General features: G+C 42.6%; 1 protein-coding gene across 1 annotated transcript in view; it reads left to right on the top strand.

Moving 5' to 3' along the window:
• SRD5A2 (steroid 5 alpha-reductase 2) overlaps positions 1-15,072 on the top strand; it is a 32,663-nt gene extending 17,591 nt beyond the window's left edge. Inside the window, exons 2-5 of the mRNA XM_080685014.1 lie at positions 5,494-5,657; positions 6,931-7,032; positions 9,812-9,962; positions 12,170-15,072. Of these exons, the coding sequence (XP_080541140.1) occupies positions 5,494-5,657; positions 6,931-7,032; positions 9,812-9,962; positions 12,170-12,236 (484 nt within the window). The 3' untranslated portion in view covers positions 12,237-15,072. The remainder of the gene's footprint in view (positions 1-5,493; positions 5,658-6,930; positions 7,033-9,811; positions 9,963-12,169) is intronic.
• Positions 15,073-22,741: the final 7,669 nt, after the last annotated feature.

A 22,741-nucleotide genomic window follows, 5' to 3' on the forward strand; every position in this document is an offset into this window, starting at 1 on the left:
GGATCCTGAGAAAGTAGGAGAAAGAGGGAAGCAGGAAGAGAGGGCTCCACAAGGGATATGATGTGAGCAGACACAAAGTCTAGGATACAAAGGCCAACTTTGCTATGTAGGTCTGAGGCTGACCCTAGGCTTCATACAGAGAAACTCTAACGACATATTTCCTGGTTGGAGAAAAAAATAAACACTTAGTCATTAAGTTCTAATATGTGCCACTTGCATTCACTTATACCATTTAATTCTTTCAACAACCTTCTGAGGTTGGTACCATTATTATTATTATTATCCTTTTATCAATGGGAAACTGAGGTCCAGAGAAGTTAAACTGCTAAGGTCATTTGGCAGTTTTAAAATATGTCCACAATTCTTTTTTGATATGACTTCCTTGAAAAGATGGTACCCAATTTCCCTCTCCTTGAATGGGAGGCAGAATTTGTGATTTGCATGTAACAAATACAATGTGGCAAAGTGATGGTGTGTGACTTTTGAGATGAAATCATAACAAACGGTGGTTGGCAAACTGCGGCTCGTGAGCCACATGTGGCTCTTTGGCCCCTTGAGTGTGGCTCTTCCACAAAATACCACGGCCTGGGTGAGTCTATTTTGAAGAAGTGGCGTTAGAAGAAGTTTAAGTTTTAAAAATTTGGCTCTCAAAAGAAATTTCAATCGTTGTACTGTTGATATTTGGCTCTGTTGACTAATGAGTTTGCCGACCACTGATAACAAACATAGATTTTGTAGGCATTCTCTCTTGGATTGCTTGTTCTGGGGGAAGCCTGCAATCACGTCATGAGGATACCCAAGTGCCCTTGGTTAAACTCAATGTGGATGAGGCCCATGTGAGGAGAAGATGAGGCCTCCTGCCACTGCTGGCACCAAATGTCCAGCCGGATGAGTGAGTCATCTTAGAAGCAGATCCCCCAGCCCTAGTCAAGCCTTCAGATGATTGCTGGTCTAGCCAACACCTTACTTGTGATCTCATGAGGAACTCTGAGCCAAGTCACTCCTGAATTCCTGACACATAGGAACTGTGAGTGAACATACATGTTTACTGGTGTTTTAAACCACTAAGTTTTAAAAAATGGATTTTAGAGAGAGAGGAAGGGGGGGGGAGAGAGAGAGAGAGAGAGAGAGAGAGAGAGAGAGAGAGAGAGAGAGAGAGAAACATCGATTGGTTGCCTCCTGTACATGCCTTGACAGGGGATCAAACCTGCAACCTAGGTATGTGCCCTGACCAGGAATCAAACCCTCAACCTTTTGGTGTCCAAGCAACTGAGCCACATTGGCCAGGGCTCTTCTAGAAGTTTTAAGGTACTGATTTTTACATTTACATCTTTAATCCATTTTGAGTTAAATTTTGTAAGTGGTGTAATATAGGGGTCCGGTATTGTACTTTTGGGTGTGGATATTCAATTTTCCTAAACCATTTATTGAAGGGACTATCTTTTCCTCTTTGCGTATTTTTGAACCCCTTATCTAATATTAGTTGACTGTATATGTGTGGGTTTATTTCTGGGTTCTTGATTCTGTTCCATTGGTTTATGTATCTGTTTTTATGCCAGTACCATACTGCTTTTTTATTACTGTGACTGTGTAATATAGTCTGAAATAAGGAAGTGTGATGCCTCCAACTTTGTTCTTCTTTCTTAGAATTTCTTTGGCTCTTCAGGGCATTTTGTAGTTTTATACAAATTTAGGATTGCCTTTTCTATTTCTATGAAAAATACCATTGGAATTTTGATAGCGATTGTATTGAATTTACAGATGCCTTTGGATATTATGTACAGTTTAACAGTATTAAGTATTCTGATTTATGAACATGGGACATATTTCCTACAACATTATTGAACTAATTTATAGTTCTTATTTATTTGGCTCCATATCAACATTTTCTGGTGTTTGTGTGTGGGGTGGGGCCACAGTTTTTTTTTTTTTTTTTTTTTTTTTTTTTTGTGGCGTTTGACTGTAGTAGAGCAGCTCTTTCCTTAAAAGTTTCATTGTGCTGGATTGCTCCTTTTCCTGGTTGTTTTTTTTTTTTTTTTTTTTTTTTAATATATTTTATTGGTATTTTGCAGAGAGGAAGGGAGAGGGATAGAGAGTTAGAAACATCGATGAGAGAGAAACATCGATCAGCTGCCTCCTGCACACCTCCCACTGGGGATGTGCCCGCAACCAAGGTACATGCCCTTGACCGGAATCGAACCTGAGACCCTTCAGTCCGCAGGCCGACGCTCCATCGACTGAGCCAAACCACCTTTTCCTGGTTGTTTGGATAGAGACCAGGATGTCTTTAAACTGAATGTCTAATAGGAAGTTGGTCATATGAGTCTGAGTTCAAGGACTACAGCCATCCTGTCTGGAGACATACATTTGGGAGTGGTCATTCTATAGATGATATTTAAAGATCTGATACTAGACGTGATTACATACACAGTGGCTATGAATAAAGAAGAAAAGAGCCCTGAGCCCTGGGGCATGCCAATATTTAGAGGCCAAGGGGGTGAAGAGAAACCAGCAAAGAAAATGAAGAGAAATCAGCGAGGTCGGAGAAGAACCAAGGGAAAGTGTTGTGCTGGGAGCTGAATGAAGGAAGTGTTTCCAGAGGATGGAATGATTACCTTGTCAAATAAGAAGAGAGCTGAAAATTGGCTCTTGGATTTGGAAATGTGGAAGTCTCTGGTGGTCTCACAAAGATGAGTTTCTATATGGGGGAGGAAGGGAGGAAAGATGAGGAGAAAACAGATGGTGAATATGGACAACTATTTGGGGGCGTTTGCTGTAAAGGAAAGCAGAAAAAAAGGGGTGGTAGTTGAAGGGGGAGGAAGGAGTATATACTAAGTAAATATATGTATAGAAGCCTAGTATTTAGGTATAGAACTTGAATTTATTTTGATTGACAATAAAGTCTGAAATTTCATATAGTGAAAAGTCTTCAGTAAGCTTGGTAATCTTAGCAATAGCATTTATATTTGAAGACGACTTAGTTGGATATGAATTAGTCTATGTAAGATGTATAATTTTAAAGGTTGTTTCTTTGGTTTAAATTGGATTTGCAATTTCAGTTAACCCTTTCCAATAAGAGTTCCCCCAAATGAGTATTTACTTAGCAGTGATAGAAAATTTTATATTTACAGAGTACTTATCAGTCTCTGCATCAGAACAAACACAAAAGAATGAAAACTCACATGAGAAATGTAAGGGGGAAATAGAGCGAAGTGCTCTCAAATCAGGGATACTGAGTCTCAGGCCATGTGTGGGCCATGGAATCTGAAGGTGAAAGTCATCTGCAACCCCCCACAGCATTAATTTCAGCCTCTTGGGGTGCCTGACTCCTTCCCCTTCCTCATCCTTGTTTTTATTGCTTTCTACATGGAGTCATTTATTTTGAACTGCTTCCAGCTTTCCGACATAAAAATGATTTGGATCAGAAGAACTGTATTTGTTCTCCAGGACTCCTGCCTCTCCAGAGCCTTTGGCTGATGCCATGTTCACCAACCTCCTTTCCTTCTCCTGCTGGGAGCTCCAGCTAGGCCACATTTGCCAGGCTCCCCTGTAGTTTGGTGGAGCCAAAGCAATGAGGATGGGAGTAATGGACACCACCGCCAGCCTGCAGCCTGGCCCTTTGGGTAACCTTTACAGTCATCCATGCTCTCTCCCTCCCTTGTCTGCTGGCTGGTGGAGGAAGAGACGCTGGAAGAGCCTGGCTCCGGGTTGCGGAGCAGAGCGTCACCCCTGAGCAGGTTTGCACAGTGGTCTGAGCAAGAAATGAGCTTTTACATGTGGGATCTCTGAGACTTTGGAATTGTTTATTATAGTGGTGAGTCTGCGATTAATACATACTCCTTTGGTGGAGATGCAATAGTGTTGACTTTGCATTCAGACTTAGGAGGTCCAGAGGATAGGGTGGGAGGATACATGGTTTAATTTGAAAGCATGGCTACATGCACTGTATCTTGGGTTTCGAAAGGCAAGGATTTTGTCTTTGGGCTTAGTTGGGGGCAATTCATGTATCCGAGAAAGATATATTTAATAAATTTACTAGGAAAAAAAGTAAGTTGGATTCTTTTTTTTTTTTTTTAAGATTTTTAAAATTGAGAGAGAGAGAGAGAGAGAGAGAGAGAAACATTGGTGTGAGACCAAAACATCCATCAGCTGTCTCCTGCATGCCCCTGACTGGGTATCAAACTGGCAACCTTTTTTTTTTTTTTTTTTAAATATATTTTATTGATTTTTTACAGAGAGGAAGGGAGAGGGATAGAGAGTTAGAAACATCGATGGGAGAGAAACATCGATCAGCTGCCTCCTGCACACTCCCTACTGGGTATGTGCCTGCAACCAAGGTACATGCCCCTGACCGGAATCGAACCTGGGACCCCTCAGTCCGCAGGCTGACGCTCTATCCACTGAGCCAAACCGGTTAGGGCCAAACTGGCAACCTTTTGATGCACAGGAAGACACCCAACCAACTGAGCCACACTGGCCAGGGCAAGTTAGATTCTTACTGAACTTCTTACAACAAGATAACTCCAGATGTATCAAAGTTTTAAACATAAAACATTATTAAACTAATGGGAAAATTTGAGTTAAAATCTTTTTTAGGAATGTATACAAATGTGGTAAAATTACACAGGGGCAAAAGGAAATGATTATTATAAAAATCAGGATGGTGGTTACCTCTGGGGTGATGATGGTACTGTGAACAGAGAGGGACCCATGGGAGGCTTTCTGGGTGATAACTGTTCTATTTCTTGACTTAGTGATGATGTGTGCATTTATTTGATAGTGATTCATTAAACTATTCATATAGGTTTATGTGCTTTCCTGTTGTATTGCACCATAGGGAAGAAAAATTATGAAGAGGATGTAATTTGATGTATAGGATTTAGCACATCTTGGGCAATATTTTATTTTGAGGTTATTTGTATTTTTAAGCTCTTCTTCCTAGATTCCTCTAGATCCATAATTCTTAACATTTAGAGACGTTTCTACTTGCTCAAGGGATTAGGTAGCCCCTTTATAGGGAATGCTATAATATCAGTAATGAAATCACATAAGAGAAACATTATGGAAAGCCATTTTGGCTGCTATCAAAATGCCATTCCACTGGCAGATGGGGTAAGCCAGGCTGTATCTTTCTTCCCATATCATCTGGATTTCACTTCTTGATTTATAGAAAGCATCAGCATCCAATCCTGGGCTCCTAGGATTAAATTTACTAACTACTATATGGGCATGACGTTTACTTTTCAAGATGGTTCCAAGAATAAAATAAGATAATAAATGGTGACTACAATGGCTTTTAATGAAACAGGACAAACAATATCATAAATACACATTTTAGAGCCAGATCATGTTCTTTTGTTGCACAAATTTAAGGAAAAATGTTTTGTTTTTTTTTTAATAGGTTTGATGTAATGATCTGCTTGAAACCCTTTCCTCTGGTTGATATATATATTTTTAACAAGAGATCCTGACCTTTCTTCCCCTATGCCCCAGGACATTTGTTTACCCCTTCCTCATGAGAGGGAGGCCTTTTCCAGTCGCATTGCTTTTCAAAGGCTTTATCTTCTGTACGGGAAACGGACTCCTGCAAGGCTACTATCTGACTTACTGCGCTGAGTACCCTGCCGAGTGGTACACAGACATACGGTTTATCCTGGGTAAGTACATCTGACCACTTTTCACCCAACACTGCTCCCCACCGTCTAACTCACCATCACCTCTGCCCACCCTATCACAGTAACCCCTCAATGATTCCATTCTCCCCTCCTCTCACCCTTACCCTCATCTTTTCTCTCTATAGCAACCTGAGAGAGCTTTGAAAAACATCAAGTCATTCATTCCTTATCTCTGGCTAGAACATATACCTCCTGCATATTTATCCAATGGCTTCAGGATAAAATGCACATTCCTCACCACGGCCTATGAAACCCATGTGTCCTTGGTTCAGCCCCATTCCCCGACCTCATTTCCAGCCTCCATGCACCTCATTGCTGTGCTGTGGCCTCAGTGGCCTTCCTGCTGAGCCTGAAATGGTCAAGCTTGTGCTGCTTCAGAGCTTTTCTGTGCAGACCATTCCCTCTGCCTGGAATACTCTGACCCTATGGGTTCCCGAAGCTTGGTCCCTCACTTTATTTAGGTCTTTATCAATCTACGCCTACTCTAATAGACTTTCCCTGACCAGCTATCTATAAAGTCGTAGAAAATGCTAATTATTGAATTTGTTTCATTATCTGCAAGAGAAACTAAAGGCCAGGAAGGTTCAACTGTTTATATGTTATTACTAGAGGCCTGGTGCATGAAATTTGTGCACTGGAGGAGGGGTCCCTCAGCCCGGCCTGCCCCCTCTCACAGTCCAGGAGCCCTCAGGGGTGGGAGGTGACCCGGTGATCAGGGGAAGGCGACACCCCCATCACACCTCTGCTGCAAGCCTCAGCCGGGCCTGGTTACCTGAGCCTCGGGCGGCCCTGGGTGGCTGGGAAGCCACCACCAGAGGCTTGCCTGTGCCTCGGGCCCACCCTGGGCAGCTGGGCAGCTGCCATCCGAGGCTTGCCTGTGCCTCGGGCCAGCCCTGGGTGGCTGGGGGACTGAGGGGATTGGGGGACTCTGGAGGCAGGTGTGTGGAGCAGCTGAACGCCTGCCACCCCGGCGGGGCTGAGGGGACTGGGCGCCACCATCTTGTGGCTGTGGGTGCCACCATCATTGAGGATGTGGCAGTCAATTAGCATATTCCCTCCTTACTGGCTATGGGCACCGCCATCTTTGTGAGGGCATGACGGTCAATTAGCATATTCCCGCTTTATTAGATAGGATGGCTCAGAACAAAAATCTAGGGATTGCCCTTTCCTTCATTTTCAGAAAAAAAACTTGGCTTGTGCAAAAAACATCAAAATCAGGATACAGTTTTCACTTCCCTCTCTCTTCTTTGCCTAGGTGTTTTCTTATTTATTTTGGGAATGGGAATCAACATTCATAGTGACTATGTATTGCGCCAGCTCAGGAAGCCTGGAGAAGTCATCTATCAGATTCCACAAGGTAATGTCTCCCCTGCCCTCCAGATTCCCACTCCTCCTAGGGAGCCTGTCCCAGGAATTATGTGGTAACAAATGGAGAGGGTGCACGGACAATCTGGGGACTTCTTCCCCATCCCACCTCACCCCACAATACGTGCATTTCTGATCTGAACCCTGAAGTTCCAGAGAGGTACAAGAGTTCTTCAGAGAAACAGAACCAATACGCTATAGGTATAAATATACATATATAATGATTATTATAAGGAATTGGCTTACATGATTATGGAGGCTGAGAGGGCCCAGGATCTGCCTTCTGCAAGCTGGAGGCCCAGGAGAGCAGGAGGTCTATGTTCTAGCCAGAGTGCAGGGGAGGACAGACCTCCCAGGTCAGCTGGTCAGGCAGCATGATCTTCCCTGCTCGACCTCTTTTGTTCCATTCAGGCCCTCAGGGGATTGAACGATGTCCACCCGCCATGGGGAGGGCAATCTGCTTACTCAGTCTATCAATTCACATATTAGTATCATCCAGAAACCCCTCCGGGACACACCCAGAATGTTTTACCAAATATCTGGGCATTCCATGGCCCATTCAAGTTGACACAAAAAAATGAACTATCATGTGTATACAGAGTGTTGACACATCCTAGGCAGCAAATAGAGCTGAATTATGCATGACCAGCAGATCTGTCCTCTTCAATGAAGTCACACTAGATTTATCTAATGGGTAGTCAGGGGTAGCACTTGCATATTTCCTGCCACTTATATATGCTCAAAGGTGGAGAGAATCATATATACTTAATTAAAAATTAGGATGAGATGTGTTACAAGTGCATTTTCAGAGATAAATTCCAATTGCTCCCGAGAAACCAGGGTGTGAGCTGACAAATATAAGCAGGTGGGAATGAATCAGTCCTGTAATTCTTCAATATTTGTAGGGAGGTATTTGTGTGGGATAGTAGTTCCCATCATTTAAAAAAAATATATTTTTTTATTGATTTCCAAGAGGGAGAGGGAGAGAGAGATAGAAACATCAATGATGAGAGAGAATCATTGATCGGCTGCCTCTTGCACACCCCACACTGGGGATGGAGCCCGCAACCCGGGCATGTGCCCTTGACTGGTATCGAACCCGGGACCCTTCAGTCCGCAGGCCGATGCTCTAGCCACTGCAAACCAGCTAGGGCCCATCATTTTTTATGTAAATAGAACCCTTTACATTAAACCTTTTCCTGACTTATGAATGGTGATAATTATCTTACCTAATAATAGACAAACATGTAAATTGACCGTACCTCCGCTACACCCACAGCCAATCAGAGTGACTATGCAAATTAGAAGGCCAAAGATGGCCACTGCCCAGCTGCTGCAGGCATGGAGTAGCCAGGCGGGGCAGGATGCCTGCTATGAGAGGGAGGGCGGGGGTGGGGGGGCGAAGAGATCTACAGGAGTGGAGTGCCACAGTGAAGACAAGACTGCAGACTCCGGAGTCTGTGGTGAAGACGAAGAAGGCAGACTCTGGCCGGAGCGAAGGCCTGGGTCCCAGGTGCTGGAGGAAAACCAGTGCTGGAAGCCAAGGGAAGGAAGGCCTATTGCACAAATCTCTTCATGCAATGGGCCTCTAGTTTATTAATAATATTATTAATAATGAATAATTATTTAGGATTAATATTCATTGACTAAGAAAATAATGACAATGCTACTATGAATTCAATAGCACATTTAAATGAATATGTGTTGCTGACATCCTAACAGTATCTACATCAAACAAAAATAACAGGTTGAGATGTACCATTTGCTATCACAGACAATTTATGGCCTCTTTGCAATAGATCTGTGGTTCCTCCTGGGGCCTGGGGAATCACAGGCTGGAAACCGCTGATGCAATGTCAGCCTCAGGAAGGTAACTTTAAGGGGTTTCAATTTTTAAAGCTTCACTTAGTAACTAGACAAAGAAGAGCAGAGAAAGCTCTTAAAAGCTAGATTGCCAAGGGTAGTTTCCAACTATTGAATTACACTAGAGAATGATTTAAAAACAAATGTTCTTTATGTAACTATGGAAAGAAAATACTTGTTTTAGGTGACACTTTGCCAGTTTCATGCGGGGCAGAAATTTCGGGTGCAGATACATTTACTATGACTAGAAAGTGACGATTTCTAGTATAGTTCTGATATTAGAATACATACATGGTTGAATAAAAAAAAAATAAACCTTAAAAAAATAAATTGCATCAGACCTCACTGGCCTCCAGGAGGTCAGAGACCTGCAGCTCCTACTCCCTCCTTTAAACTTGAACACAATGTACTGCTTTGGGAGGGCCAGGGCCAAAGGAGAATTGAATGACTTCTCACATCATATTACTACTTCCACCGAGTCTGTTGTTTTACCCTGTGGCTGTGAATGTGAAATATGCTGACCCGCAGAGGGGTGTGCAGGGAAGGAATGAGAAGGTGGCCGGCCTGGAATCGCTACTTATTAGAATGAAACAAAACCTAGACCTCCTGTCCCTCATCCTTGTCCTAGGGGAGCCAGGGGTCCCACCGTTGTTAGAGATCTGGATGGAGCCCGCCAAGCAGCTGGGCCACTCCTCACGGTTGCAGGATGTTCTGAGGACAGCAGGCTGCCATGGCTTTGTATTCCTTTCTCCCCAAGTGGATTCCGGCAAGCTGTGATGACTGGGAAGAGAGTCCCCAGGCCCACGTTTGATCTAGCCACCCTTAAGCATTTTGGGGCAAAGCAGAGGGATTTTCATGTCACAGTGATGCAGCTCTGATCGTTGACTTTTTGATTCTTCTGCACACAGGGGGCTTGTTCACGTACGTTTCTGGAGCCAATTTCCTTGGTGAGATCATCGAATGGATCGGCTATGCCCTGGCCACCTGGTCCCTTCCAGCACTTGCATTTGCATTTTTCTCACTTTGTTTCCTTGGACTGCGAGCTTTTCATCACCACAGGTAAACTTGTCAACCCACAATGCAGTCCTCACATAGCTTTCCACTCCTAATGGGCTTTTAGCATAGAATCCTGGAGACGCCAGGATCATGTCCCTGAGTCTCTGTAATACCAGGGCTTACTTGGGTACTCTCCTTCTTCCCCTATCCTCACCCTCCATAAATCATAGCTAAGCCCATTGCTGGCTTCCTGGGAAGGTGGGTAAGCAATTATTCGTGTGGTGCAATTTCAGGACTGTTCTATCTATGGGAAATTCCAGCAAATTGCTGGGCTTTGTAACCTTCCCTCTGTAGGTCTAGCGTTAGCCTAAAGCTTTCTGAACTCCCACCTCCCTCCCAACCCTTGCACTTCGGGTGGGATGGGGAGAGTTAAAAGTGTCACTGGCATGGAAAGGGTAACATGCTAAGATGTTATCAGGCTTTAAATGCAAATTTCAGATTCTTTCTCTAAAATGGCTTCTGTACTTGGAGGAAAGAGAAAGCCTGGGACTTGTGTGTGTGTGTGTGTGTGTGTGTGTGTGTGTGTGTGTGTGAGAGAGAGAGAGAGAGAGAGAGAGAGAGAGAGAGAGAGAGAGAGAGAGAGAGAGAATTCAGAAGGAACGGAAACAGACCTGGAACCAGGACCCTGCCTAGACGTTTTAGTCCAGCTACTTAATTTCATAGTCTTGAAGGCTACACTAAGAATGTGTCCTCTTCCTCAGAGTGGAATTTATGCAGAGACCTGTCAGAAATGAATAAAACAATAGCTCTCCTCAAGACCTACTCATGCCACCTCCTAGACTTGGGGAGTGGGTGGAGGGCAACAGAGGCTCCCCAGATGGTAAGAGTGTCAGTGTAACCATTCTCCCCGCCCCTCCAGGCAGGGTCTGTTGCCCACCTGAGGCCAAGGGGACATGGGGAGGAGAGGGTGTCAGTCAGTAAGTAGTCCGAGGGGCCCTGAGAAGCATGGATTGAGTTGGGCTTGGTCAGGGGAAGGACAGCAATTCTATCTGAGGGTTCCAGCTATTGCAGCAACAAAACCTGAATTGAGCCCTATACTTTTATGTCAGCATCCCCAGAGGAAGGGCAAGAGGCGTCTTTCTTACAGGGCTAACTGGGCTCTGTGTGAGGCCAGTCACCACACCTCTCCATTCATAGCTCCAACGTCCAGCCACCTCTGGGAGTATTGTTACTATCTGTACCTCAGTTCAAATTAAGGCGCTTTAACAGAGTGGACCATGATTATAACCTGAGCGCTACCAGCTTCAAGAGGACAGCCAGGCCACTTAAGGGTAAAGCCTTTTTACAAGATGCGTCGGTCTCCTAGGCCTGCCAAAGCGGATGACCACAAACAAACTGCGTGGCTTTAGTCTCCCAGAGTTTATTCTCGCGGTTATCAGTGGCAAATATGTTCTTCCATTCAGTGGATTGTTGTTTTATTTTGTTGATGGTTTCCTCTGCTGTGCAAAAACTTTTTGGTTTGATGTTGTCCCATTTGTTTATTTTTTCTTTTGTTTCCATTGCCTGGGGAGGTATGTCAGAAAAAAATGTTACTAAGAGAAATGTCTGAGATTTTACTGCCTAATTTTTCTCCTACGAGTTTCATGGTCTTGAGTCTTACATTTAAGTCTTTAATCCATTCTAAGCTTATTCTTTTATATGGTATAAGAAAGTGGTCTAGTTTTATTTTTTTGCATGTATCTGTCCAATTTTTCCAACACTATTTACTGAATAGGCTATCTTTACCCCATTGTATATTCTTGCCTCCTTTGTCAAATATTAATTGGCTAAATAGGCATGGGTTTATTTCTGGGCTCTCTATTCTATTCCATTGATCTATATGTCTGTTTTTATGTCAGCACCCTGCTGCTTTGATTACTATGACCTTGTGGTATAGTTTGATATCAGGTAGGCGTGATACCTCCAACTTTGGAGGTAAAAGACCTGTAATTGGAAAATTATAAGACACTGAAGAAAGAAATAGAAGAAGATACAAGTAAATGAAAGCATATACCATACTCATGGATAGGAAGAATTATTTCTCAGCCCACGAAGCTTCAACATTGATAAGAGTAGGATGCAGGAGGGAGAAGATGGACCAATGGCCATTGGGAAGAGTTGGGCCCTGAATAAATGTAGGTTGATTTATAAGAAAGATTTCAGATACAGCAAACCTCAACCGCTGACCACTGCTTGATTATATTTTTAATTATTTGTTTCTTGTCTTTTAGGTTCTACCTCAAGATCTTTGAGAACTACCCCAAATTTCGGAAAGCCCTCATTCCATTTATCTTTTAAAGAAACCACATTTAAAAAGGAACAGAACTCCCACAATGTTGTTGAAAATCACCATGCTGCTTAACCCGTAACCTTTAAGGTTCACATATCTATGATGTAATAGTTCGTACATATATGATATACGTCATGGTAGGCCTTTGTGCTCTTTCAGCTGGTCTGGAGAGTCTGTGTGATACCTCTCCCGGGGCTCTCGATCCTGATCTCCTGTTGAAGCTTCAACCATGCCCTTAGCTATTCCTCCTAGAAAGTGCAAGGCTCCCCTATGTGTGTTTCTTTGTGTGATCCAAGTTTATGTGGCTTTATACCCCTTCTACATCAATGTAAGAGAGCTCTGAAGTCAAGAAAGTTTTAGGCTGAGGGCAGTGTTTATAGACTTAATTAAAGATGCTTATTCTACAATCATATGAACGAGAGATTTAAATTCTGAAGCTGCACAGCCCCTGAGCAAATCTGCCAAGTGAAAACTCAGTCACATCTTCCTTTTCCTTAGTTAATTAGGAACGATATGAGATGATTAGGCAGCCTTTGAACAGAGGAGCCCTCTCTTCCCATTGCTGCAAATGCAACCATCCCTTGACCCCATTTCAAATGTGTGCAATGTCTTAGTGTCCCTGTCTTCCTGAGGATTTCATTCCCTCTGCTAGAGGTCTCAGAGCCTAACGCAGAGAACTGGTGTGGCTTTTCCTGATGGTTTCAATGATCACAAAGAAAAAGACATGGCAGGGGATGGCTCCTGAGAGCGTGCAGAAGAGGTTTAGAGTGGCTACTGCGAACTCTCCTATCCTTGGAAACCGGTGGAAGTATCCAAATAATGAGCACGCATCAAGTAAGGAGACGACTAAGGACAGATGCTGCTTGCCTCACCGACGTGTCCACAGTGACAGTGAAGCAAATCGGAAGAACCCAGCAACTCTCATCTTCTGGGTTTCTTCCCCGCAGCTCCAGGACCAGATCTAGAAGGTGCATCTTGAACATCAGCCCTCAAAGGAGCCCAGAACAGAAGCTGAGAGCTGCAACCAGAAGGAGGAATTGGGGCAGAAAGCCTGTGGTTTTTTTTTTTTGGGGGGGGGCGGGGGGGGGGCATTGTTCAGATAGTAATTTACAAATATCTTGATTTTCGTTTTTTACATTCAGTGTTTCCAAAATTTAAAAATGAGGAGGTTTTTGCATTCTAGTTTCTTTTTTTGGGGGTGTGGGTGGAAGGGTGGGAGGTTAATCCTCACCAGATGATATTTTTCCATTTATTTTTACAGAGTGGAAGGGAAGGGGGGAGGCAGAGAGACAGAGAAACATCGATGTGAGAGAGACACATTGATTGGTTGCCTGCAACCAAGGTACATGCCCTTGATCAGAATCGAACCCGAGACCCTTCAGTCCGCAGGCTGACGCTCTATCCACTGACCCAAACCAGCTAGGGCCATTGTAGTTTCTTTAAAAAGGTGGAGGACCTGAGCTCACGGAGCCTGCTAAGAACAGGGACTAATCAGCTAGTTCTCGCTGGAACTGGCAACCTGTGTGGAGGGTCACCCAAGCCTGGGTGCTGAGACGATGGGCTGTGGGAGGAAGGGCTGAAGACCTGTAATGAGAATGTATGAAGGTACTTGTGTCCTCTGACCTAGGTCTGTAGCAAGCATTGCTAAAATAAACGGAGCAAGCTCTTTTGAGAAATGAACACCAGTGTTACCAGACATGGTGCTATGCACAGAAATTCACAGAAGACTTTTGGATGATCTGAGGATGCTGCAGATTACTGAAAAGTACAAATTGTAATCATGTAAATAAGTGTTTTTGCTGTTCATTAAATACCTCCTGAATCATGGATGTTAAGTAACTTTGTTTGAGTTAAAAGACCCCTGGACTCGTGGAGATTTTTATAAGATAATGAGCTGTGGTTTTTGCCCCTTCTTTTTCATCGCTTCTTCTGTCTTTGCTTTGCCAACTTGAAATTAGGGGCTTTGAGCTGAAACCAAAATGAAAAGTGACTTGCAGAGCTTCTCCACCACAGTTCAGGACTCCAAGGAGGTGGGGTAAAGGTGCAGGGAATTGTGCTATGGTAGATGTCACCCTAGAGTTCAGGAATACACAGGGGTGGGGGAGACACTCCTTGAAATGAACCTTAAAGTATAGTTGGGGCTCTGTGAAACAAGACTTCCAGTTCTCTCCATGACACTGAAAACTGCCATTCTTAAATCTGTTACAACCAGAGAAAGCTCCACGCCAGTCTGCAATGTAGCAAGTGTCCAATAAATGGTGGTATTATTTGCCTAGTACTTGTAACCTCAAGATAAAATTGTGATTTAGCAATTACATTTTTTGCCACTAAAGGTTCTTTCTAGAATGTTATTTTGGCCAACTCTGATTTGATAAGGTAACTTACATATTTGGAAATAAGAAAACAACCTATTGTCATTTTTGAGTTAATATTATCATGAGCCTTTAAATTTAAATATTATGTAGCCTGGCCAGTGTGGCTCAGTTGGTTGAGCATTGACCCATGCACCAAAACGTCACTGGTTTGATTCCTGGTCAGGGCCCATGCTGGGGTTGCAGGCTTGATCTCTGGTAGGGGGCATGCAGGCAGCAGCCAATGGATGTTTCTTTTTCACTGATGTTTCTATTTCTGTCTCCCTTTTCCCTCTCTCTCTAAAAATCAATAACATATTTTAAAAGTTTATTAAGAGTTTTAAACATAATGTGGAATGAACTCTGTGTAATCTTAAACCTTCCCTTGATAACTAAGGTATTCTTAGTGCTCTATAACCATTGTTTTCAATGCTTAGGGTTTGAATATGTGCATAGATTGAATACAATAAAGTCTGAATGTGTTCTCATCCCTAAATATATTTTCTATTTTCTCTAAAAATAGAGTGCAAAAAAATATGGTTAATTTAAGTTTCTAGGGAGTTGTTTTCGGTTAGAATAATGCAAGTGTCTAATTATTAACTAACAAGATACTTTGACTTGCTCTTGCTGAAACGTTCATGGTCAGAATGGTTTCCTGTTGACCTTGTAGGTAGGAGATGTTGAGGAGTTTTGTTGGTTTTTCAGAATTGAAATATCTAAAGCACACTTTAGACATCAGCTAGTCCCACCCCTTCATATTATAGCTGGAGACACTGAGAGCCATGGTGTTAGAATGCCTCCAAGGTTCCATGGCTGGTCAGAGTAGCCAACGTATCACATACTTTTAAGGATCAGAAGTCTTTTTTTCTTCTTAAGGAGAAAAACAGCCAGAGCTGAAAGGCTATATATACCATATTTTATTTTATTTTTAAAATATATTTTATTGATATTTTTACAGAGAGGAAGGGAGAGGGATAGAGTCAGAAACATCGATGAGAGAGAAACATCCATCAGCTGCCTCCTGCATACCCCCTGCTGGGGATGTGCCTGCAACCAAGGTACATGCCCTTGACCGGAATCGAACCTGGGATCCTTCAGTCTGCAGGCCGATGCTCTATCCACTGAGCCAAACTGGTTAGGGTTATACCATATTTTAGATACACTGATTGTCATGCCCATTGAGTAGAACCCAGTTCCCTTGCTCTATGGGAAGGACCAGGCTGATGCCCTTATCATGAACGTATCTGAAAAAATGAAGTTGTAGTAGAGATCTTAGTGTAGTAGAAATGACATTCGTATTTAGTTTGGAAACGGTTTTAACCCCCAATACAATAAGTAACATTACCCCCAATACAATAAGTAACATTAGCTCCACTGAATTCTGAAGGAGAAAAGACCTCTAATGAGAAATTTGCAATTCAACAGTGATTTAGGTGGTTTAAACCCTTTCAGGAACAAATAAGTAAACCCATGATTTCATCCCCCTGTAGTTGTTCAATAGCCATCCTGACTTCTTGTGGTAACCTCATGGCCATCTAACCAAGAAGCAAGGGGGAAAGCTCTTGATACAAGAAGGAATGGACTCATGAAGAGAAGGGATTAAGTCAAGAAAAAAAGAAAAAAGAAAACTCACAAACACAGACAACCAGAGGGAAATAGGGGTGGGGGTAGATGAGGATAAAGGGGGGGATAAATGGTGATGGAAAGAGACTTGACTTGGGGTGTTAAACACACTATACAATATACAGGTGGTGTATTATAGAATTGTACACTTAAAACCCATATAATTTTATTAACCAATGTCACCCCAATAAATTCAATTAGAAAAAGAGTCATTTCCTTCCTTGCCTGGACTTTGAGTTCTCTAATAGGCTGTGAGCTGAGATCCAGGCATGGGAAGTAAGCAGGGTAATGCTAAATGAAAAACAAAACCTTCTAGAGAAGGCTGTTGATTGTTTCATAGCCTCCACTACATCCCATGATAAAAGGAGAGGCATGGTGCCAGGCAGTAATGTGGGTGCTTGGACGATTTAATAGCCTTTGAGTGCATTTAATACCTAAGAAAGAGATTTTCTCATTCTTTCTCTAAGTCCACTGAGCTGTGATCTTGAAAGGTTCTATATTATTTGTATTGTTCCTCATTCCTTCCCACCAATCATAGCATGGGACTTGGATGAGTGAAACACATGGTTGAGGAAGATGAAAATATGTATTAAGCGGTGTTATTTCCTTTTGTCCCAACCTTCTTGAGTTTGGGGTTTGGCTTTACTCAGTGTGGTCAGAGTGTAGGTGAAGGATATCCAATACCCTCTCCCACCTGGCAGGCTGGCTGGGAGGAGGAGGAGAACAGAGGGAGAAGGTACCTTGGAAGAAGGTGGGTGCTTATGTGGGAGAGGTGGGGGTGGAATGGGGAGGGTTGACAATGAGGTGAGGCAGGTGGCTTTGGGAGAAAGGGGCCCTCTCTGACACAGTGCCCTTCTTCCACTTCCCATGTGTCCAGGCTTTAAGTCTGATCCCTTCCCTATCATCCAAAGGACAGGAGCCCCTCAGAGAGAGAGAGAATGAGCTCTTCTTCGAGCTCCTTTTTCATAAGGGAAGAAGCTGAGATTCTTTAAACAGCAGCCAGATGGCTGTGCCTCACAATATATAACTTAATCGTATTTATGTCCTCTCACCTCATAAATGTGGGTTTACGTCTCTGCCGCTGTGACACAGGTGAGGAAGAGTTGAAGGAATTGTTGAGAAGTATATGCAGTGTCCAAGTTCGGTGCAGCCAATGAGGAGATGAGAGCATCCAGAAGGACAGTATCCACCAGCGTGTCCCTTTTCATGGTCTCTGTTTTCCTTTACTCCAGAGACCCAAAGAAAAGGACCTTCCTTATAAAGATGCATTTTTCCCCCAGCACTGACTAGAAAGTGAATAAGATCGATTAAATTTCATTAATTAAATCATTAATGCATTAATACATTAATACATTAATTTATTTCCAATTCTATGCGTCTATCTGCTTTTAGCTGGGTTAAAGCACCAAGTGACTTGAAGTAACAAGTATCTCTTGTCAGGGATTAGTTTATCTGGTGGACCCCTCCTGGCCAGACAGAGAGCTGGGTGAAGAAATGAAAGCAGAGGTGAGAGACAGAGCAGTGCTTGGAGTGCCCTCTGGTGGGAACTGCCTGGATGTGCAGAAAGGGTGTTGGGAAACGGGATTGGAGTGAGAACTCTGGGCACCCCAGGAACTGGGGAGAGAGGCTAAAAAGAAAATAAAAAGTAAAATTCAAGGGAGAAAGGTTTGATTAACCATAAGGAAGACAAAAACCTGGCTGTGAGTTCCCCATCACTAGAGTGTTGAAGAAGAGGCTGCAAGATGACTTGCTGGGGAAGGTCAGATTGAATGTCTACACAGCATTATAAAGAAATTAAGAGAAGAAACAGTCTTATATCTCTAGCTCCAAATTTGCTCTTAGTTTTCTGTGGTATCATTACCTTCAGTCTAAAGAGCTCACTGTAACATTTCTTGTAGTGCAAGTGTGGTGGCAATGAATCCCTTCAGTTTCATTTTTTTAAAATTTAATAAATCTCTATTGTTCAGATTATTACAATTATTCCTCTTCCCCCCCCCCCCATAGCTCCCCTCCACCCGGTTCCACCCCACCCCACCCTCTGCCCTTACCCTCCCCCACTGTCCTCATCCATAGGTGTACGATTTTTGTCCAGTCTCTTCCCGCACCCCCCACACCTCTTTCCCCCTGACAATTGTCAGTGCACTCCCTTTCTATGCCCCTGATTCTATTATATTCACCAGTTTATTCTGTTCATCAGATTTTTTATTCACTTGATTTTTAGATTCACTTGTTGATAGACATGTATTTGCTGTTCATAATTTTTATCTTTACCTTTTCCTTCTTCTTCCTCTTCTTAAAGAATACCTTTCAGCATTTCATATAATACTGGTTTGGCGGTGATGAACTCCTTTAGCTTTTTCTTATCTGTGAAGCTCTTTATCTGACCTTCAATTCTGAATGATAGCTTTGCTGGGTAGAGTAATCTTGGTTGTAGGTTCTTGCTGTTCATCACTTTGAATATTTCTTGCCACTCCTGTCTGGCCTGCATAGTTTCTGTTGAGAAATCAGCTGACAGTCATATGGGTGCTCCCTTGTAGGTAATTAACTGTTTTTCTCTTGCTGCTTTTAATATTCTCTCTTTGTCTTTTGCTCTTGGCATTTTAATTATGATGTGTCTTGGTGTGGTCCTCTTTGGATTCCTTTTGTTTGGGGTTCTGTGTGCTTCCTGGACTTGTAAGTCTATTTCTTTCACCAGGTGGGGGAAGTTTTCAGTCATTATTTCTTCAAATAGGTTTTCAGTATCTTGCTCTCTTTCTTCTTCTGGCACCCTTATAATTTGGATGTTAGTACGCTTGAGGTTGTCCCAGAGGCTCCTTACACTATCTTCACATTTTTGGATTCTTTTTTCTTTTTGCTTTTCCGGTTGAGTGTTTTTTGCTTCTTTGTATTTCAAATCTTTGACTTGATTCTTGCGTTCCTCTAGTCTGCTGTTAGGTCTCTGTATAATATTTTTTATTTCAGTCAGTGAATGTTTAATTTCTAGTTGGTCCTTTTTCATATCCTCAAGGGTCTCGCTAAATTTATTGGCCTTTTCTAGGAAATTCTTGAAAAACCTTATAACCGTGGTTTTGAACTCTATATCCAGTCGTTTACTTTCCTCCATTTTTTTCATTTGTGACCTGTTTCTTTGTCTCCACATTTTCGCTGCTTCCCTGAGTTGGTAGAGTAGCTTTGTGTGGTAGGTGTCCTATAGGGCCCAGTGGCTCAGCCTCCCCAGTTACCTGAGGTGGACACTCTTAGTGCACCCCTTTGTCGACTTTGTGCACAGCCTTGTTGTAGTTAAGTCTTGATTGTTGTTGGTATCACTGGGAGGAATTGACCTCCAGGCCAATTGGCTGTGAGGATCAGCTGTGTCTATGCTGGGAGAACTTCTGTGCTGGAGACACCCTTATGACACAAGACTTGCAAAATTGCAAAAGCCTCTGTGCTCAGCTTGGATGGGGTGGAGTCTCAGGGCGGAGCAGACAGCCTTGGTTTCCCTCAGCCCTGCCCTATGAGGCCCCTGGGTCTCAGTGTCCCTCAGTAATTGCTGCAAGCACCTCTGAGAGAAAGCCGCCCTCGAGTTTTGCCCGCTGCCAGACAGTCTAGTTTCTCCCTGAATGAGTCTGGGTTCCCAGAAACTCGCCTGGAACTGGAGTTCGGCGCTGTCAGGAGCTTTTGTCTCCCTCCTGGTTTAGAAAGCCAGCTGTGCACTCAACCACCCGTGCACTCAGCAGTCAGCCCTCTCTGCAGGTGTGTGTGCCTCAGGACCTCTGCCTTCCGCAGCTCCCCTGAGTCTCAGTGTGCTTTCTCTTTTCCTGACAGTCCAGATTCCCCCTGAATGAATCTGGATTCCCAGAGTCTCACCCGGGACTGGAGTTCAGCGCAGTCGGGAGCTTCCATCTCCCTCCCGCTTGGGAAAGCCAGCCATGCATTCAGCCGCCTGTGGACTCAGCTGCCTGTCCTCTCCGCGCATGTCTCCGTACCTCAGCCTTTTGCAGCTCCTCTGAGTCTCAATGTGCTTTCCTCTTTCCTTCTAGTTGTAGAATTTCCTCTCAGCCAGCTTTCCTGTGGTTCTGGATGCTGTCCATTTTGTCGTTTAGTTGTAGTTTTGATATTGTTGTGCGAGGCAGCAATTTAGGTGTTTACCTATGCCGCCACCTTGGTCTCTCACCTTTAGTTTCCATTATTTGAAAATATCTTTACTTCACCTTCACTCTTGAAAGATATTTTTTGCAAAATAAAAATTTTTCATTAATGTTTTTTTGTTTTGTTTTTGGTCAGTGCTTTAAAGATGTTCACTGTATGCCTTCCTCCCTGGTTTCTGAGGAGAAACTGTGATCATTCAAATAGTTGTTGAATGTGATAAGTCATTTTCTCAGCAATTATGATTTTATAATTTTCTCTTTGTCTTTGGTTTTCAACTGTTTGAGCATAATATTCCTAGGAATAGTTTTCTTCAAATTCTTAGGGCTTATGGAACTACGGAATCTGTAAATTTAAGTCATTAACGACATTTTGGAAGTTTGGGGCCATTATTTCTTCAAATACTTTTTCAGCCCTCTTTTCTTTCCTTCCTCTTTCTTTGACTACATTTACACACATGTAAGACCTTTTGAAATTGGTTCATATATCTACTAGGTTCTGGTCATTTTTTCCTGTTATGTACTTTTTATTGATCCATCTTCAAGTTACGGCCTTCAGAGGAAAGCCACAAAAAATGGAAACTCATTGTGTTCCCTTGTGTTCCTGGATGCAAATTTCAACTGTCTTCCAAAAGTTTCCTACTTTTGTTTTGTCTGTAGAGTCTCAGGTGGTTGTTTTTGTATTTTTTTCTAGATATTATAACTCTTATTTGTGGCAAAATCAGTTTTTTATATGTTCATTTCCCAACACAATAAGCAGAAACTAAGGGTATTATTTTACCTTGAAGTCAGAACAGATTTTAATTAATCCCTTAACAGTTTATACAATCATATTCATATGATGCATTAATGAACATAATGACTTGAAGTCTGTAAAAAGAATTAAAGAAAGGTTAAAAACTGTTCATTATATTACACATATTAATGAAAAAAACTACATTTACAACATTTTTCATTGATTTGATCTTAGTTAATTAGAAAGATCTTGCTGATTGCCAATGCCTTGGTTTCTTTACCAGTAAAAGTAAATTAAACTATATTAGCCTGAGTTGAAAGATATTCTACAGTGATATGAGATGTTGCTTACAAAAAGGTTGTGTGCTTAAATACATTTGGGCTCTGTAGGATTAAACAAAGTTGAATAGGGTCCTTTTCCTTAATATGCTAATATATGTTATAAATTTCCAAAATGAAGACAAAATCAATATTACTTTATTATTGCTTTTGTCTCAGACTTCAATATGGTTCATCATGCCACTATACCTGATCCTGTATTTAAAACCTTGATATTTCGTTCATCATAGATTTTTTTTACATTAATTTGTCTTTTAAATGCTGCACTAGAATATTATTTATCTTGATTACTTACTGAGGTTTTTGGTGTCCCCTTAAATTTTGCAAGAACCTCACTGCCTCATTTGCCTCACTCCAATCCCCTGAATTGATAGATTTACTAATAAAGCTTTGTAATTCCTAAAGCATGAAATTAAACAAACTCATCAACTTATAAGCATAGGCTTAGCCCTTATCTATATGAACCCCCATAGCCGCTCTTTCTCTACTTCCATTTGTCACATGAATATTCTGCACTCAATACCCCCTCTAAGCTTTGTTCCCCTTCCATCAAAACCAGGACTGGCCCTCCCTGCCCCCCACCCCCCACCCCCCGCCACCACACCCATGTCTTCTTTACAGCTAATCCAAATTCTTCTTCAGCATTCTGCTCAGGTCTCACTCCCTTCTTACACACTCCCCTGAGGTCTGGAGGGAGGCCAGACTCGCTCCTTTGCTGCTTTGTTGTTCATGCAGTTCCCAGTGGTCCCATACAATGTGGTTCTGAATTATATGCTCCCTAAGATAGTTTCTTCATAATTTTATGAGCTTATGTCTTGTCCCCTCTGTGGTCCAGAGCCCTGTCTCACACTTCTATATCTTTTCTTTTTTTATTGATTTCAGAGAGGAAGGGAAAGGGACATAGAAGCATCAATGATGAGAGAGAATTACTGACCGGCTGCCTCCTGCATGCCCCCTACTGGGGATCCAGCCACAGCCCAACCTGGGCATGTGCCCTGATTGGGAATTGAACTGTGAACTCCTGGTCATAGGACAACACTCAATCACTGAACCACACCAGCTGGGCTCACTTCTGTATCTTTTTATCATAGTGTTGTGTGAAGGCACGCAAGGCTCCATAACTGCAGTTGATTTGATAGGTTGCTTCACAATTCCCTCAACTCACTTCTGTTCAACTCACTTCTGTTCCTTTGATTCTTTGCTTTGCATTTTTTCTTATTCACAAATCCACAAGGATCCATAATCTCAGGTTCCCTTGATTTCAGTTTTGAACTCAACTCTAAGTTCTAGGTGTCAACACAAGAGAAAGTTTGGAAGGAGTGCCCCCTAAGGTTATGCAAG

This window comes from Plecotus auritus (assembly GCF_963455305.1).
Source record: "Plecotus auritus genome assembly, chromosome: 8".
Classification (NCBI taxonomy): domain Eukaryota; kingdom Metazoa; phylum Chordata; class Mammalia; order Chiroptera; family Vespertilionidae; genus Plecotus; species Plecotus auritus.